General features: G+C 38.7%; 1 protein-coding gene across 1 annotated transcript in view; it reads right to left on the reverse strand.

The window, feature by feature from the left end:
* Positions 1-11149: 11149 nt before the first annotated feature.
* Positions 11150-20298, reverse strand: part of LOC124722543 (microtubule-associated protein 1B-like) — a 633686-nt gene continuing 624537 nt past the window's right edge. Inside the window, exon 17 of the mRNA XM_047247685.1 lies at positions 11150-12668. Within this exon, the coding sequence (XP_047103641.1) occupies positions 12175-12668 (494 nt within the window). The 3' untranslated portion in view covers positions 11150-12174. The remainder of the gene's footprint in view (positions 12669-20298) is intronic.

The raw sequence follows: 20298 nt of genomic DNA on the forward strand, positions 1-20298 counted from the left end.
TTTAAAGCAAACCTGATTTGCATCCTCCCAGTGGCGGTACTAGTAACACTGTTATGTGACTGATGTGAAATTTGAATACACATCATCTTTCAGATGTAGAAACATGCCTGCCAACTTTTGTTTATGTCACACAGCTCTTGAGTTTTCTTCATGTTACATGCCCCATCACCCTTCCTTAGAGCAGCGGGGGGGGGGGGGGGGGGGGGCTGGGAGTGAGGGCTGCACTTGAGTCCTGGTGTGCTTGGTCAGATGTCACCTTATGTGGCATTTAAATGTTTCTCAACTGGGAGCACCTGCAGTGTATTCTCAGCAGTAACAGATCCAAAGCAGAACTTAGTTGGTAGTGACGATCTCTGATTATGAGGCCACCATTGGTCTCGATTTCAATGGCTTCCTGTATTACGCTGTCTCAAAATCCACAGGGCTTGCTCAGCATTCTTGTCTGTTAAAATCAAACATATGGTTTTCTTCTAAGCTGTGCTCAGCGACTGCTGATTTATCCTTCTGTCTCAGGCGAATACATGTGGTGTACCACAACCAGCGCTGCTGAGCCCAGCATTGTGTCTACCCAGTGTGCTGCAGCGCACACTCGCGGATGCCAGGCATGAACAGTCCCACTGGATCCTTGGCCTAGCCAACAAAATCTTTAATCTTCTGCAGTGGCTGAATGACTGTTTTAACATTATATTTCTTAAGGATCTTTTTCATCTTTGCTGTTGGTGGTCCCACATATGGCAAGAATGCCATTCACTTGTCCTCTTCCTGTCTTATTTCAGAGCAGCACATTGTGTGTATGCCCTTCTTAATTTGTGTCTCACTGTAGCCATTACCAGGAAAACTGTCCTCAGGTTTTTCACTTTGGTGGACAGGCTTTCCAGGTCAGTTATAGCCTGAGCCCTGTGACCAAGAATCAGTTAGAATTGTGGTACATTGGATCAAGTGATGGAAGATAGATGCATGCCAACACAGATCAGTGTGCAAAATGTCCAGAAATGGGAGGCAGCCATCTGTCTCCACCTCCCCTGTAAATTTTATATTCTCGTGGGTGGTGTTGGTGTGTCCAAGGAATTTGTCAGTGGTTTCACTGCCGTTCACAGAGTTATCCACATACCTGCAGATGTGTTTGGGTCTGAGGCATGTGGGCCCTCTAACCATAATCTCAAATATTCCATGTACAGACAGGCTATTCCTGGTGCCAGGGGAGACATCCTAGCTGTAGTTATTAATACTTGTTGCAATTAAAGTAAGAGGGAGTGAAAGGTTGTTTCAGAGGTCTCACAATCAGTGGCTCAAAAAGTTACACTCACCAACAGAAGTTTTTTGACTTGAATATCTTCCAACAATTGTATAAACTCATAAAAATTCTTCACATGGTACACACAGTGCCCAAAGGTTTCAATAATTCTGCTACATGTTTGGCCACTCCATATGTCAGTGAGCTGGCAGTTGTTTACTGTTGAATGTAACAGCATTGCTTCCTTATGCCCTTTTAGGAGCACAAACGAGCAAGGATGTGCTGCTGCCTGTGGCTGTAGTTGTTTTATCCATTCGAGTGGCAAGTCAGAGTTCTTTAGAGGAGTGAAAGTCTTTCATGGTTGATGTCACATTCTTCGTAAGTTCCTTGTATGCTTATTCCAGCAATAGTTTATCAATTTTTCTGGTGATATTCGGTGGCACTCTATAAAATGGTCACATTGCCTTTATTTGTTGACAGCACAATAGTATCTTTATCCTCTCACAAGGTTCAAAGTGTTCTGCTTTCTGCTGCTGTGATGTTCAGTTTCAGAATTTTGAACGTGCTACCATCCGGGGCCTGCCTAACAAAAGAAGCCATTGAAATTAGAACCAGAGATGGCTTCAAGAACAGAGATGGTGCCTCCCAACAAAGTTCTACCTTGGAACCATTATTGGCCACAACACACTGCCAGTACTGCCAACCAAGATACATCCGTATGTCGTGTGAGACGGAGTCTGAGGGACCATGCTGTTACTCAAGTGTGACCCCTCCTCCCTCTCCCACCCACTCTGTTGGGAGGTGAGGGGGCAGCCCACTGCCCTGCAGTGCCTGTATAAGAATAACCAAGATGCCACCTCAACACTTCACCAGAAGATGATGGGAGTGACATTCTATGAAACATCACTCTTTTTGACAAACTCACTCAGCTGGAAACCCGAGAGCTTTGTATTAGTTCACCTTGCCAAGAAAGACATTGCGATCATATAATGTGATTTATCCTTCAGCTATAGTCTGTCATTTACAAGCAAGCATTCGGAAGGATGACGGTTCAATCCCGCGTCCGGCCATCCTGATTTAGGTTTTCCGTGATTTCCCTATATCACTTCAGGCAAATGCCGGGATGGTTCCTTTGAAAGGGCATGGCCAATTTCCTTCCTCATCCTTCCCTAACCCGAGCTTGTGCTCCGTCTCTAATGGCCTCGTTGTCGATGGGACGTTAAACACTAATCTCCTCCTCCTTTACAAGCAATTATCATCTGATATCTGCAGATCAATGATGCATTACAAACTGCAAAATTCTGATTACGATAGTAGTGGCTCTAAACATTTTCAAAGGTGTTACTGATGCTGATTTTAATATTGATGGTATGAGGTACACATTTATTTGTCACATTGTTAACAAAAAGCGTTCATAAAAATGTGCAATACTGAGGCATTGGACATGTTTGCAGAGCTTTGCCAAAAAGTAGCCTTTTGTAGTTTATTTCACAGATATGTATATATTGCACTTGTTCAGTTTTGACTGCTTTCTTTGTCCATAATTCAGCAGGTAGACAACTTCACCATGCCAGGGATGGTGCAGAGTCCATGATATGCAGCTGAATAGCACTTGTATATATTAGTACATTGCTTCGTTGTTACCGGCTTCTGCAACACTGCAGCTGACTGCTGGATGTTTTAATTACTAGGAAGATTCATTCTTTGCAGTTAAACAGGTCAAAGAGAACAACATGACCATGCAACATCTGAGCTGTCACAAATTCGTCTTATGCTTTACATTAGGAATCAAGCAACTTGGAGCATATACCTCTTTAGCCATTACTTTATGTAATCTGGCCCTATTGTTGAGAAATGTGAAAGACAACACATCATATAACATTCTACGTCTGTCAGAAGTTCAGGTTTTATTTTGAGCCAAAGAAGTGGAAAAAAATTAATCAACTGGAAATCCAACCAGCTGTCTCGTGATATTAATGCAGTTATATCAGACTATAAAAGCTCATATTCATATAACCAATAGAATTCTTAGAAGTTGTTCACACATTATAATGTTCATTTGGAATATTGGCACATCATAACCACACTTGAGTCCAAATCTGATTGCAGGGTTATCATTGCAATACAACACTTTGCATCGAAAGAAGGTATTGTGAACACCAACATACAGCTAGTACAGAACTGACTCTTGGACAGAGAGTGCAGCTATTTATAAATTTGTGGAATATTAAGAATATACAAATATTATGAACATAAGAAATTTTGAGAACCTTCCATAACTGATAACTACTAAATGACAAATTGCTTGTGGTCAGGTTTGAACTGGTAACCCACAGCATGATGCTAATTTTACACCACACTGAATACAGTACAGCTTGTGACATTGCTACCTCTCCTGGAGAAACAATGACTCGCTGTTTCTGAAGTTCTCATTGGAGACAGCTACAGCATCCTGGATCTAGATCTTGTCAATGATCCTCTATATGGCATTGCTGGCAGAGTCTCACTTTTTGGTTGTGTTGTCAGAACCTCTTCACTATGATGAACATCAAATTTATCCCAACCCGTCAAATCTTCACAAAGTTGAGCTAGTCTTCAGGTTCATTGAATGACAAGCCCTCATCATTGATCTGCACTTCAGGAATGTAGTAGGGTTTCATGCGAAGAACATGGATGATGTCTCTGCATTTTTATCTTCTTGAGGAATGGTTATAATCCTCAACTTTGGATGTGATGTCCGATAAGCAACAATGTTTAAGATATGGCCCAAAGCACTACTTTATTAACTTTTCAAGTACTCACATTTGCTGAACAGGTATAAATATTGATATCAAGTCCCCCAACCCATATTCCAATGGCTAGTGTTTGTCATTCTAGCATTCTTGATCTTTATCCTTAACATGCAGAGTCTGTAGATGACCTAGCTGTCTTGCCTCGGTGGTCCTTGTGATTATGTGGTTCGCATAGTCATACTGAGTATCGTCCATTTCAAACTGGAACAGTGTATCCATTATGGTTTTGGCCTAGTGACTGTGGAGCAGAAAGAACAGTGTGAAACATGTAGTGTCTTGCTTCACTGTGTTGTATATGAATGTCATGATGGGCAATATTGTACCCCAATATCTCTGTTTGGCATCAGTGTACATCATGAGCATATATCTGCCATTGTTTTGTTAAAGTATTCTGTGAGACCATTCATCTGTTGGTGATGTCATAATGTGAAATTACATCTGATGCTAGTCTCGACTGGAAAACTTTTCCATAATCAGAAATCATTACACAGGGTGCTCGATGCTTCAAAATGATGTTCTCTACAAGGACACTTGCAATTTCTGGAGCTTCAGCAATCATTGCAGCTTTGGTGACAGTGTAGCAGACGGGGTAGTAAGTGCAGACTGTTATCAATCGATTCCCATTTGTCTGCTTTGGGAACCTCCCCAAGTGCCGCTGTAGTTAGAATTAGTACTAGATGCCCAGAGGTATTTCCTGCACACACTTCCATCACTAACATTCCTTACTGCTGCTCTGGTAGTATATATTCTGTCTAGAGTCGTCACAGATCCCAGGTGACCACATTTTGGAGTGACATGGATAAACTTTAGGATGACTAGCCATAGATCAGCTGGGATGATGAGCAACCATTACAACCCCATTGGATCATAGTTTTTCTTAGACAATGTTCTCTTTATTAATTGAAATTCTCCTTTGATCAGTTCCTCATTCTTCAAGCCTTTGTGATTTTCCCTGTGTCCAGCAGCAATGTCATTTAATGCAACAATGACAGAGTTCATCCATACTGCTCCATACTGCTGTGCTCCACCAAAGGATTCCTCGAAAGGCAATTGGCATCCTTCTAATTGCATGCATTTTTATATACCAGTGTGTTGTACTCCTGAAACCTCAATACCCATCTTGTCAGTTGACTCAGTGGGCTCAACGGGCTAGTCATCCATCATAGAGATTAGTGGTCTGTCACAATGGTGAATGGTTTGACAAATAAACATGACTTTTTAATGGCTCATACAACTACAAGGCACTCTTTCTAGGGTGTATAATAGTTCCTCTCAGCTATTGAGAGTACTCTGGAAGCATAAGCTATCATTTTATCACCACATTCATGAATTTGTACTAGGACTGCTCCTATCCCATAACCACAAACATCAGTGTGAAATTTTGTCTTGGCATTCTTGTTATACAGTTCTAGGACTGGAGATTTTAGCACCTTGTTCCAGGAAAATTTTGCATCTCTCTGCAGTAGAACAAGCACATTCCAAGAAAACATCTCACATCTCGAATGTGCTGAGATATTGGAAATTGGTGACTGCACTTCTTTATTCTGGTTTGGAATGGACTCCACTGCCATTTACTAGATACACCACGACCTTTATTTCTTTGGCAACAAAGATGCACTTTTTCGGATACAGGTGTAAGCAGAGGCCTGCAGTCTGAAAACACTCCAACACAGCTTTCAGTGACTTATATTTTCTTCAAATATGTTCAAGAAATATCATGGTCATCCAGATAGCAAACACACTTCATTCATTTAAGGTTCAAAGCAGATTATTTATCATGTACTCAAAGCTGGCTGGTGTGTTAGATAGTCCAGACAGCATGACTTTGAACTGATAGAGGCTGCCAGGAGTTATGAAGGAAATCTTTTCACTGTCAGTCTCATGGCCCTTGATTTGCCATTTGTCTGTCAGCGTGTCCACAGCTTAGAAATATTTTGTTTCTTTCAAGCAGTCTATGGTGACATCAGCATGCAACAATGGGTAGACATCTTTTTTCATGAATGTTTCACCATTGGTCATTTGGTTTATCTTTCCTCCACACCAGATTTGAAAGGATGCAAAAGTGAGTGTGGAATGGGTAACACTCAACCACTTTGCTCCTCTGTCAGGTCATATCCTAGTGGCATTTTGATAGTAGCTTCCTCCTCTACATTGTTTGCAGTGTCAGAGGAGTATGATTCTTCATCAATGGCATTAAGCTACCCTTACTGGACTCGTCTGCGATTCAAAGTTCTCCTTGACCACCTACAATGCTTATGATCATTGCTGGGATGTAGATTTATTTTGTGAGCCTGAGTAGCTGTTTGCAATCAACAGTGTGTTCACAGTTTAACTAATCATCTATATTGATCTTTGTTATGTGTGCTTGATGAAATAGCTTTGTTAGCTGTGAGCTCCAATCTTCCACAATCTATGACTGCTCGTGATGCCTGCAAGAAATCCCATCCAAGAATAATGTTATGCCTACATTCAGATAAAGTGACAGATTCCAAGAGCTGTGTTCTCTCACTGAGAGTTATAAGACTTACATTTTCTTATTGTCTGGACATATTTCCCATCTGTGACTTTCAGCACAAATGCCTTCATATCATGGGACCCAATCTTCTTTAGCTGGCAACAATAAGCATTTAACATTACAGAAAAGGAAGCTTCTGAGTCAACTAGTGCCCAAACAGGTTGACCATCAACGAAATTTTCTGACATCTTGGGGGGTGTCGTCCATGGAGGATTTTCATCTGTGGCTGCCTCTCCTCCATAGAGGGTTACCTTGCTTAGTATCCCTGAATTCAGAGACGAAGTGAGTGGCAGATACTCCTGTAAGCATCAGGGAAAGGCTACAGTGTGTTGGGGAGCAACTACATCCCCCAGGTTGGTTATAATTATCTGCAGTTGACTGGTGTGAATGGAACTGTTGTTATGGTGAATGTCTGATGGTGCAGTAGTCATCAAAAAATTCTTCTTCTTTCTTTGCAGCAGTGCACAACATGTTCAGGGCACCTACAGTCGATGTTTTGAAGCAACCACTGTCTCCATCAAAAAATGTCACATCATGACAAAACTAAAGTCCAAATCCCAAAGCACAGTCATCAATGAAATACAACATTTAGCACTGAAAGCACATTTATTAAAACACCAACATATAGCCAGAAAATAACCAACTTCTGGATGGAGAGTGCAGCTATTTGTTCAATTATTGAATATTCCAGAATATACAAACGTTAGAAATGAAATTTTGAAAACCTTCCAGAACTGATAAATACTAAATGACAAATAATTGTGAGTGGTTGGGTTTGAACTGGTGACCTGTGGCATACCAGCCAGTGATGCTAACTGCTACACCACAGTGCAAGTAGCACAGTTCATGGCAGTATGTAATCCACCATTCTCAGGTCATTTTTCTAATGTATTTAAAATGTTCGGTTGCTGAACTTCTATGTATGAATGTTGATAGTAGAGGTGCTAGTAATTATCAATCTTTATCACTGCTGATATTTTATAAACAATTTGAAAAGTTATTTATTCTAGGACAGTGCCCTACCACAATAATGATGATGATGATGATGATGATGATGATGAAGGTAATGTAGAGCATAATAATAATAATAATAATAATAATAAGATAGATTTCAGATGAGGGAGAAATTCTGAATAACATTTGACAATATTTAATCTCAGATCCACTATTGCCACACATTTTGTGAGTGATCTCTCATTTAATGTAACAGTACTGGAACTAATCAGTAAGGCTTTTCAACAGGACACAATTGTTATATTCAATCCTTAGTACGTATAGAGTAAAAGATGAGATGGTGTGTGATGTTTGGAAAAGAATCATGAAGTTATATATGTGGTGTCTGTTATTATGGACATGTGAATCAAGACACAGAGGAATGACTGACATTAGCTGCCAGTGAGCATTGATTAAATCAACCGGAAGTCGAAAATTTGTGCCAGACCAGAAACTGAACCCGAGTCTCCTACTTACTAGGGAGATGCGCTGACCACTGTGCCATCCAGACACAGTCGTCATTGCAACTGCACTGACTCCTTAGAACACCCCCATCAGACCCAAATTCTCAACTTATACATACACTACTGATGTAGTGTCCCTTGTCCATTATCATCGTTACTTGTGGCAGTTTGTTAATTCCCGTAAGAGTTCAAGCTTGGCGTGCATCTGCACTGAAGTGATTAATTGGTCGTCCTCACCTTAATTATATGTCCGAAAGAACAGACAAAATTTTAATTCTGCAGCCATTATGAATCAGACACAAAGAAGTGCCTAGTAAGCAGAATACCCAGGTTCGAATCAGAGTCCTGCACAAATTTTCAATTTTCACCATTGATTTAAATCAGTGTCCACTAGCAGCTAATGACAGTCATTTCTTTGTTTCTTCAATCATGATGTTGTTTACTGTAAATAATCTTAATTTTAAACACACACACATTAAATTCAGTTACTTCCATCATGGGTACAACACAAGTCATAAATACAGGGTGTCCCAGGAGGAATGGTCAATATTCATGCATATGATAGGGATGATCATTCAAAGCAAAAAAAGTCTAGTAAACATGGGCTCTAACATGAAAACCTTAAGAGCTTTGAGCATCTCCTGTACTGTGAAACAAATCTCTTCTACTGCAAGTTCACAACAAAAACAAAAAAAAGTCTAGTAAATATGCCTGAGGGTGTTTTCATGTGCCATCAGGCGCTAATTAAAAACATTGTTACAATTCTCATTACAAACAAAATGTTATTCCTAGTGTAATTTAATGTGTTCAATTCATTTGATTTACATTCACTTCAAGAATGTGGCAATATGCTGAGTAAGGTATGTGTGACTCTCAGCTCTCTTCACATTATCAGCACACACAAGACTTTCTCAGTTACATATGAACATCCTGATTGTTCTTCACACATTACTGCCATCACATCTAGTTACTGTCAGAAAGCACAACCTATACATACTGGAAATTTCTAAATAATAAATCTGTAAACAGAGAGATGTTAAGTAGAAATTTTTTCAGTTTAATTTTAAAGTTAACTTTGCTAGGCATTTAATGTCACGTACATCCATCCGTATTCTGCAAACTAATGTGAAGTGTATGGCAGAGTGTACTTGTGATTCATAATTCCATCTACACATCTCAAAAACATGACTAAAGATGTCTTTGGAAACACTAGCAAAAAAAAACACGATATCTCAGTGGAAATGCCCCTTATAGTGCCTGTATTAGGAATAGCTTTAATTGTAGTCTTCAGTCCAGAGACTGGTTTGATGCAGCTCTCCATGCTACTCTATCCTATGCAAGCTTATCCATCTCTGAGTAACTACTGTAACCTACATCCTTCTGAATCTGCTTAGCTATTCATCTCTTGGCCTCCCTCTACGACTTTTACCCTCCATGCTTCCCTCTAATACTAACTTGGTGATCCCTTGATGCCTCCGAATGTGTCCTACCAACTGATCCCTTCTTCTAGTCGAGTTGTGCCACAAATTCCTCTTTTCCCCAATTCTATTCAGTACCTCCTCATTAGTTATATGATCCACCTATCTAATCTTCAGCATTCTTCTGTAGCACCGCATTTCAAAAGCTTCTGTTCTCTTCTTGTTTAAACTATTTCTCATTCATGTTTCACTTCCATACATGGCTACACTCCATACAAATACTTTCAGAAAAGATTTCGTGACACATAAATCTATACTCAATGTTAACAAATTTCTTTTCTTCAGAAACACTTTCCTTGCCATAGCCAGTCTACATTTTATATCTTCTCTTCTTCGATTGTCATCAGTTATTTTGCTGCCTAAATAGCAAAACTTGTCTACTACTCGTCTGATTTAATTCAATAGCTAAACTTAATATCTGATGCTACTGAATAAACTCTTCTATATGTGTGCAGCATGTGCCATGTATGTAAATGAATTATTAATAGTTTGGAAAACCACATAATTTCAGTATTTCATGCAAACTATCTCTATCTAGCCAAGACACATCAGTTTTTCAAATTCTTATTCAAGTGTTTGTGTGAAAACCAGTTCTTTAAATTGTTCATTGACTTTTGCTGTCATAATTGGATGTTATTCATTGCTTTATAATTACCTCAAGCAGGAGTGACTTCTAACAATTGTTATCTTATCTGGCAGGGTGTTCTGATGATTTGTATAGACTTCTGTAGTATTAGACACTAAGTCAGCTGCCACACCTATTACCATGAAAATCTTTGCAAGAAAGGCTTCAGTTAAATGTGTACCACTGTTTGATGCATAAAGACCCAAGTTTATCTTGAACTGCTTATAAACTATGCTACATAAGACTCCAGTGTATATTTCCTGAACAGTATGAACATGCTGAAAGAGTGCCATGGTAAATAGTCAATGAGCACAATGAAATTTTGCCGTAACAGTATATTTCTGTTAATTTGTTCAAATATATGTGTATCTAAATACACTTTATATAAAAAAAACAAAGATTCTGTAACTTACCAATTGAAAGCGTTGGTACGTTGATAGAGACAATAACAAACACACAAACACACACACACACACACACACACACACACACACAAAAAAAAAATTTCAAGCTTTCGCAACACACGGTTGCTTAATCAGGAAAGAGGGAAGGAGAGGGAAAGACGAAAGGATGTGGGTTTTAAGGGAGAGGGTAAGGAGTCATTCCAATCCCGGGGGCGGAAAGACTTACCTTGGGGGGAAAAAGGGACAGGTATACACTCGCACACACACACATATCCATCCGCACATATACAGACACAAGCAGACTTCCGCTCCCGGGATTGGAATGACTCCTTACCCTCTCCCTTAAAACCCACATCCTTTCGTCTTTCCCTCTCCTTTCCTCTTTCCTGATGAAGCAACCGTGGGTTGCGAAAGCTTGAAATTTGTGTGTGTGTTTGTGTTTGTTATTGTCTCTATCAACGTACCAACGCTTTCGTTTGGTAAGTTACAGAATCTTTGTTTTTAGATATATTTTTTCCATGTGGTATGTTTCCCATACGTTTCTTGGAGTGGAGAGGAAAAGAGGATATAGAAAAGAGAATCCACTTTGTAACAGAATACACACAAGAATTTTCAATTGTGTTGATATACATTCATCAAATACACTTTATTTTCAGTCATCAAAATCAACATGAGTGACAAACTGCTTCCTATAGTACACTAAATCACACAAACTCTTGTGATATATGGAAGCAAACAGTGACTTAACCTTTATCAACAGCAAATACAACAATTATTAATTGCAAGCAACAGATATAATATTACATCCAGTCTGTTTCTGAAGTAGCACAACCAATAGATGAAAGCAGTCTGCTATGAATTTGCTCTGAACTAAGAAGCAGACACATAGATAACAAATAAAATGATTATTTTTGGAATATTCATGTTGAACAATGCATTTCAAATTTTATACTTACAGAACTGTTTTTATTTCTTTTTTTATTTTTTATTTTAAATTACATAAGCAATGAATCTCATTTTTTTCATTTTGTTGAAAAACAGATATTCTTTTGAGTAAATATGTAACATGAAATAAAGAAATTAAAAAAAAATGTATTCATTAGAAATTTCAATAGCTGACAGAGGCTGTTCACCTCAGAATTGCTTTAGAACAATAGATTAAAATCGAGTGCCATATAATTTTTTATATACACTGACAATTTGAAACAGCAAACAGTAAGCTCTTGAGGTACAAATGACATATTTTGCTACTTATTTGTACCACAAAATAAATAAATTGGCCATTTTGACATCTAAATCTGATTTATTACTATAATAATAAATTAGCAAACAAACTGTTGATTTATCTCCCATAAAGTTTAGGACAAGGGCACAGTCTCTTGTAATTATAAATTTCATATATCTTCTGAATGGGATGTTTCAGTGCATTTCCATTTTAATTTGTCATATCAAAGATATATAAATAATAAGTGAATCATAAATAACACATGTTTCTCAATAGTAAGAACAGCTAAAATGGAATAACATCCCAAGCAGGAGAATCAAGGGAATGGTTATCTGCTACAGAAGTAAAGCATCGATATACAGTTTTGTTCCATGCATAAGACATGCGTGTGGACGCTGCAGTACATAAGAGCTGGATTACTATACAATGAAATGTGCTATAGTTTTATACCTTTCCTTCCCTGTCAGGTGACTCCTTGCTTTTACCCCAGAATTTGTCAAATCTTGTTCTAGCTTTCTCTAGAACATCAGATGCAAGTGAACGACCAGAGGACGGGGATACAAGTGGCAAAGGTTTAGTGGGAGATTCTTGTGTCAGTGCCTGACCTTCTAATACATGGTAAGAGCCCTGTGCGCTTCCCAGCTCACTTGGCTGATACGCAATGTCGGATGGTGGACTAGGAGCTTCCAGAACTCGGTAACCAGATGGCCCTCCTGGTTGCTGTGTTCCTATAACTTTACCCTCTTCAGCACCAAATGAAACATCTCCAAGACATTTAAGTGTAGTTCCAGGAACAGGTGTCTCATAGTGAGTCAGTTCTGACCCTGTTGGTACGTTCTCCTCCCCTTCACTTTTTTCTTCAAGCCCATTAACTGTCTGAGAAGGCTGTGGAACTGGTGTGCTTGAAGGTTCAGTCTCTGTTGTGTCAGATCGCCAACCTGTGAAATACGAAACATAATGTGAATGCAACCAAATTAATATTTTTACTATTTTATTGAGACATAGCAATAAGTTTTACAGCAGTTAAATAAAACTGGAATAGTATGAGTATATTATTATATTAAAAGTGGGTGGTTGGGTGGTATACAGGATATATCAAAAAGAATCATCCAATTTTAAAAAAATCATAACTTTTATGTTATCTGAGATGTGTGCATGAAGAATGTACTGTTGGAAAGAGCAAACTCTTGAGTTTCACATGGTTCCCACTAGGTAGCAGCAGTGTCTGCCCACTTAAGTTCTAGTAAAAACTGTGTCGGGACAGCAAAAAGCATTTTGTGTTCTACATTTTGCACAGTGTGGGTCAGTAATAAATGATCAGCGTGACTTCCGTACTAGGTATGGTGTGAATCCTCCAACAGCTCAGATCATTAGATGATGGCATGAACAATTCTGAGAAACAGATTGTTTGTGTAAAGGCAAATTGCTGGGCTGTCCCCGAGTGTCTGACACCAACGTTGAAAGCATCCGCTATAGTTTCACAAGGAGTCTGCAGAGATCCGTTCACCGTGCAGCTCAACAGCTCAACAGCTCAACACGACCCTAATGTCCATCTAGTATGTGTTGGATCTATGTTTACACATCAAACCATACAAAATTCAGTTACTGCAAGCTCTTTTTGAAGGTGACAAATAACAGTGTGTGGAGTTCTGTAATTTAGTACTTGGCAAGATGGAGGATGACAGTTTTCTTCCATGGTTAGTGTTTTGTGAAGAGGCAGGATCCTATTTAAATGGAAAGTTGAACCATTGTAATGTGAGAATATGGGGTGCAAAACAACCATGTGAAGTTGTACAGCATGAGAGGGACTCTCCAAAATTTAATGTGTTTTGTGCATTTTCATGGGAAAGGGTGTATGGTCCATTTTTCTTTGCTGAGAACACTGTTACAGGAAGCACATATCTTGATATGCTTGAGAACTTTCTTTTCCCACAGTAGGAGACTGATTCGAACAAATTCTTTTACCAAGAGGATGGGGCACCAATACACTGGCATCTGGAAGCGTGGGAATTTTTAAATCAAACAATTACTGAACGATGGATCGGTTGCACTGAACTAAATGATTCAGCCTTACATTACTGACCTCCAAGTTCACTGGACCTGACTGTATGTCATTATTTCTTGTGAGTGTTTATAAAAGACTCTGTTTATGTGCCTCCATTACCAGCAACAAAGAATGAACTAAGACATCATATAGCAGCAGTTGTGGAAGACATCCTCGCTGCAGTGTGAGAACTCTGTGAATACTGCATTGACATATGCCGTGCATCTCAATGGGAGCATAATGAACACCTATGAAAAGGTATGTAAAAAAGCTTATTGAGTTTCCCCCTTCACCGAGAAACGAAATTCATTGTGTATGTTTATTAGTTTCAGAAATATAGATGTGCCAAATTGGGCAGTTCTTTTTGATACACCCTGTATAGTACTTCCAGTTACTGTTAGATACGTAACAAGAGAAATAATATGTATGGAGATACAGTATGCTGCATGTGCTGGCAATGGCTGCAAGCATTTTACAGAATTTAAATACTGATCAATAGGAACAAGTGAAACTGAACAGCAGATTAGTTGCAAAAGCATTTAAAATGATAAAGAGGCTAGGATTTTGGGGAAATTAAGATCTTCAGTACACGTCAGTGATAACATGAGGAGGGCATTTTATTAAATTAATTGATATTACTCTTTATGTATTGTCCATCTACATGTTGTCTTTCTCACCAAAAAAATTCATATGAGACTTTACTGTTGGACACTCATTACAGAACAAAATTATAATTGTTACCAGACATTTACAAATACATCAGTGACAGTGTCTTCAGAGTAGATGAATAACTTAACTGATTCCTTGTTTGCACAACAGCATGTAGAGTGTTTGTGAAAAGAAGAAGTGGGGCAAAGGAGTTTATTCCACCAAAGACCAAAAATAGAGCTCCGCACTTAGAGCCTCTAGAGACCATGCCACTGAGATGCCTTTATTAGCAATGCTTCTGTTGGCATACTATTGGCTTAAATCAGTGGTCATCAAAGCTTTTTGCTCAATATCCAGTATTAACATGAAGGGTTGACAACTTGGGCTGCATGTGTACCAATATTATTATTAATTGGTAAGCTATGGAAATCGGTATTTTGTAAGCGTCCAGTAGACTAGTTGTGGTAAGGGCGCGATAAGTTGGCAGCTGGCCCCCATGTAGTGATCCTTAAAAATCAGCACCATTCAGACCACTTCGTGTCAAATGTTCTCTATTTCAGATTGTTGCACCCTCAGCGACCCCAGAGTTGTAGCACAGCTTTGCGTAACTAAGTCTTGTGTTGTCCGTGTGAACGGATAGTTAACTGGTTAATAAAAGTAACTGTACTTATGTTTTAAAGCATTATTCAATACAAGACCCTATGACATATGATTTGAATGTCAGTTTTCTTCTACTCATTGCCCCGTATAATAAGATCTTTAATGTAATGTTCCTTGCTGCAAGCAAGTATCACATTTGAAGATGACCATCTCTGTAACGTGCATTCACAAATTCATGTTACTTCCATCTCAAAATTCATACCGTAGACTCTGATCACTACAAGATGCTCGCACACGAGAGTTGTTGGTACTGGAAGACAAAACAATAAGTTTCCCACTGTAACGCAGCAGTGGCCGCGCTACTTGACCCCCATACCCCTGAGGTAAGTGGCCAACTTTACTTAGCTCATGGACGAATTCATCAACATCGATTAAAATTATGCACATCTTAAAATCATACTGGCTGTGTAAGTATTTTTTTGTTATTAAGCAGGAAAACTACAGCTGTTAACGTTAGTTGGCGTTTTGGGTTCAACTGTTAGTTGTCAGATGCATATTGTTATAAAATACAGCTGAGAATCGCGGGCCACACGAATACTTGATTCGGGCCGTATGCTGCCCGTGGGTCGCAGTTTGACGACCACTGGCTTAAATGAACACGTTGAGACGTACAGTGCCACTGCACTTCTGTGGCTCTTAACAACAGGCTATCACCACCACTGGCAGAACACTGCTTTCAATCATGGCCTTTGCTAAATGCCACTCGGTGGTACTACTGACTAGCCAAGCAACAGATTAAGCTGCATAGAAACCATCAGCACATGACACACTGATATTGCCGTGTATGAGCATTTTGTAGCATTAGTAGACCTTTAGCGATACTGTTGGCTTGAGATGGAAATCAATGCAGAAGACTTAATCTGTGATGCTGAAAAACATCCATCAATATGAAATGTGGAGTGTGAAGAATATTAAAGTCAAGAAAATTAAAACAATGGAGGCAATCATCATTATGTTTTCTCAGGACTTTGGAGACAAAAGTACTTCAGAGAAGAAAACAATTGGCAAGTGTCATAACAAAAATGATCAATAAACTGTACATGCACAACATTTTCACTTTTATTAAATGATTAAATATGGAATATACTTCATTTCAATATGTTCAGTAAGGTAATAATTTTTCAAACTGCCATGGTAAATGTGTTTTGCCTGTTGACATGTCATGTTAACTGAAAGTAGTCAAAGTGTTTTCAGATCTGTATCCATCTTCATCGTATTCAAAATTCTCAAAACAGCATGTTTTCACATCATTGGCAAATTCTGGAGATACATTCAAAGACCATTGAAAAATTCTCCACTTGTCATTAAGAATGCCAAAAGTATATTCAGTGTATCTTCTAGCCCTACAGAGATGGTAGTGCAATTTTTAACTGTTAAGAAATTGCTTCTGTATGGATGCAGAAAGAACAATGACATACTAAAACCTTTACCACCAATGATTGGTGGTACATACAGCTGCCATTTTCAAGGGAATTTAATTCTATTCTCAATTAACTTCTTATAAAGCAATGCATTCTTGAATACGGTTGAACCTTTCGCTCTTCCACAGGCACCAGCATCAGCGAACGTGAATCTAGTAGTAATCACACATGGCTAGCAGCACTATGGAGAAAAAATTTTGTATTTGTAATAAATCAAGTCACTGTCAGCTGGTTTGATGGCACATATGTGTTTACCATCTATAGCTACCACTCATTTGGGGTTTTCTTGTTCATTAAGAGAAGTAAAAGAAAGTTATCTTCCTCATCCAAATTTATGATGGAACAGCAACATGGCAGAATGTGGTAGCGACATTCTCACAGTGGCACAGTGCAACAACAAAGAGCCACTGCTCAATGGTGCAACACTTTGTGAGAGATCAGTGAGAAGCACAGCTTGGTGATGTTGTTTAAGGCCAGACTTAGTCATATGGCTTGCATCTGGATGTGTACCATCATTTTCACAATAAAAGGGTCTTTCATAAATGTGCAGAGGAACTACGCATTGAAAATATTCGGTAATTAGTTTACTTTTGAGGTGTCATGAAACTATCAAGAGATATTATTGTACTAACAGTGATCATATTTAGCCCACCTCCATGGATGAGTGATTAGAGCAGTTGGCTGCAGAGTGGGGATGCAGGTTCAGTTCCCATACAGCCAGAGATTTTTCCTTGGTGGGGGACTGGTACAGGATGCACTCAGCCTTGTGAGACCAACTGCAGAGCTACTTGACTAATTAGTAATGGTTCCAAGCTCAAGAAACCACCAGTGACCAAGAGAGTCATGTGCTGATCACATACCACTCCGTACTGCATCCGATAACACCACTGGCAGAGGATGACACAGCAGTCGGTCAGGCCCAATTGGCCTGCCTAGAGCCAGAATGCAGAACTTAACCTTTAGTGATCGTATTTGGTGTAGGGTGAATATTTCCTGTTGAGCATGTTAACATCTCGATCATCATACATTTGACTGCTATGATTTAGTGGATCCATACCCAATATAAATAAACAAGGTCATACAAAGATTCGGTGTTTCATATAATACGCTACATCAGTCAGTAATGACTCAAATTTCCATCTACTGCACACGCAAAATTTATGAAAAGTGTTACAGGTTGGTGGTTAGTAACTTAGAATCATGAAAAAGAACTGGAACACTTATGTTCTTAATAGTGAGTATATAAATATAACTTCCTGCAACTTATGAAAAGCCCAGGATAACTATCAGTACTCAACTTTATCTTCAGTTGTTTATTACTCCCTTTTTCATACTTAGAACATGCAAGGAAGGCACACTGTTCTGCTCTTCATTTCTTGTCTTTCCTTATGTCTGCAGTGCAATGTGTTGGAACATTTATGAACAATAAAAGCAAATCAACATATCTCTTGTTCCTGTATTTGTTTAATCCTTTAAGCACAAGACCCATCTTGTGATGGACCATTGAAGTTGTGCGCTCACTGGTAGCAGTTGTTCATAAATAGACAGTGTAGTATGTAACCTCCCTCTCTCTATATTTTCTGATTCTTAATTGCAGTGATCAGCGATAGGTAAGGCACGGTTAACTGAGAGAACACACTTTTCATGGAACCCGTCAGTGTTGCTAAATGGAAACATATCTCTGTTCTTTATGAAATTTAAAGGTTCGCTTCTTCAGTGTAAGTGACATGGTTGCTCTGAAAGGAGAACAGTTCATACCATTACTTAGATTATTGAGTTCATAGATAGCACAATTCCTAATAATGGCCTGACCCAACCATGCTCGTAATAACCGTCAAATCCCGTTCCATTTGCAAGCTAAAGATAGCAATTGCTGTATAGCTTTTCCAAATTAAAATTATCATGTTTTAGAAGTTCATAGTCATATTAATAATTGTTCAAGGAAGAATATAGCTTGCCAACAGACACTACTGGCTAAAAATCATGATACTGATTTGTCCATAGATTTTTTTGTATAATTATATGCACTTTTCATGAAAAAACTGATTAATCACTCAACTTTGCTTTACTGTTTGACAGAAAACTTCCAAACTCATATTTTATCAATATCTACAAAGTGTCAATATTTTTTGTTTGACTTGACTTCATGCTACTGTTCCATGCAACCTGAATAATAAATTTTCTCACCTTACAGAAAGTACCCCTTACAAGTGTGAGCTCTTTCACTTTCTGCTGCTTGTCTGTGCTGGATGATCATTCTGTGGATGATATGCAGATTTTTAACTGAACATTTTGTAATTTGTATGAAACTCAGTATGTTGCAGGCAGTGGAGTCACTGCAAATGCACATCTGCAACTGTTCATAAGGCCAAAGGGATCTCATATATCCAAGCTGCTGGAGTTGTTGGAAGTACTTATTAAAGCTGAGTGCAAGGATCTGTCTGATCTTTGTTTGTCAGACAAAGATTCTGACTCCAAAGAAAGAACTGCATCTCGTCAAGCCTCAACCACAACAGGTATTATACATGGAACTGCAGGTTGTGTTATTTCCAAATAATCTTCAGACTTGTATGAAAGTAACAGTGAATGTGACTTCTCTACAAAAACAGAGAAGAGTACACATAATGTGTATTGGTCACAAAACAACAAAACAAATACCACCCAGTAGTGCATCCTTTAAATGTGGAGAATGCAGGGATTATTTGATATCTGGATGCCTGATGTTCAATCTTTCAATATTTTCAATTATTTGCATCACTGTCAGTTTTAGAGTTTATTGTGGAAGAAAGTAGTAATTTTTTATACACCCATTTTGGAATAATTGCTCTCAAGAAACTGATTTTATTTGATTGTAAGTGTTCTGTATTTTGCTGACTTCTTGGATAGTGCTGGAGACAGACTTCTCAAAGTGAGGAAGGTTGCTGATTAAATATGTCAGACCATTAGGAATGTATTTCTCCATTCTGTGTAGCCAAAAGTTTGCTTCTGTTCGATGGGAAACTATTCTTTAAGCACTACATTACTTCTAAGAAAAGATGATCTGAAATAAAGTTATTCATGTTCTGTGACTGCAAGACTGGTTACATACTGGATTTCTTTGTTTATACAGGGGCTGAAAGTGACATCAAAGAATATAGCCTGGGGAAAACAAGGGCTATAGTGGTCACTCTATAGCACATCTATTTATGTCAACAGGTGGTATGTGATTGCATTACAGAGCTACAAATACATGTGGAAAAATCCCCAAAAACACACATTACATGCCTTAAATGAAGACATAGCTGAAAAAAAGAACAAACTCTGTTAAGGTCATCTGATATTTTATTAGCTGTCAAGTGGTGTGATAAAGACAAGTTTGGATCTCACAAGTTGCAGCATTGGCAAAGAAAACTGACCATAAAGCTAGAAAGAAGGTCCAGAAACAGGAGTGCGCGCTGGACTACAATGAGTCAATGGCAGCAATGGACACATTGGATATGGTTCTAAGCTCAATAAAATCTATCCAAAAAACCATAGAATGTTGTAAGAAGTTCACCAGAATTTGTTTCCACAGTGCAGTGAAGTGAACACAGATTTGAAACGTCTTGGCAGATCGCAACTGTGGCAGACCAGGACCCAAACCTGGTACCTTTGCCTTTTACAGGCAACTGCTCTATCAACTGAGTTATCTAAGCACAAATCATGACCCAGCCTCACAGCTTTATGTCCACCAATACCTCTTCTTCTACTTTCCAATCCTCACAGAAGTTCTCTTGCATACTTTGCTGTAAAAAAGTTGGTTTTTTCATGTTTTGG

This window comes from Schistocerca piceifrons, chromosome X (genome assembly GCF_021461385.2).
Source record: "Schistocerca piceifrons isolate TAMUIC-IGC-003096 chromosome X, iqSchPice1.1, whole genome shotgun sequence".
In the NCBI taxonomy this organism is placed as follows: Eukaryota; Metazoa; Arthropoda; class Insecta; order Orthoptera; family Acrididae; genus Schistocerca; species Schistocerca piceifrons.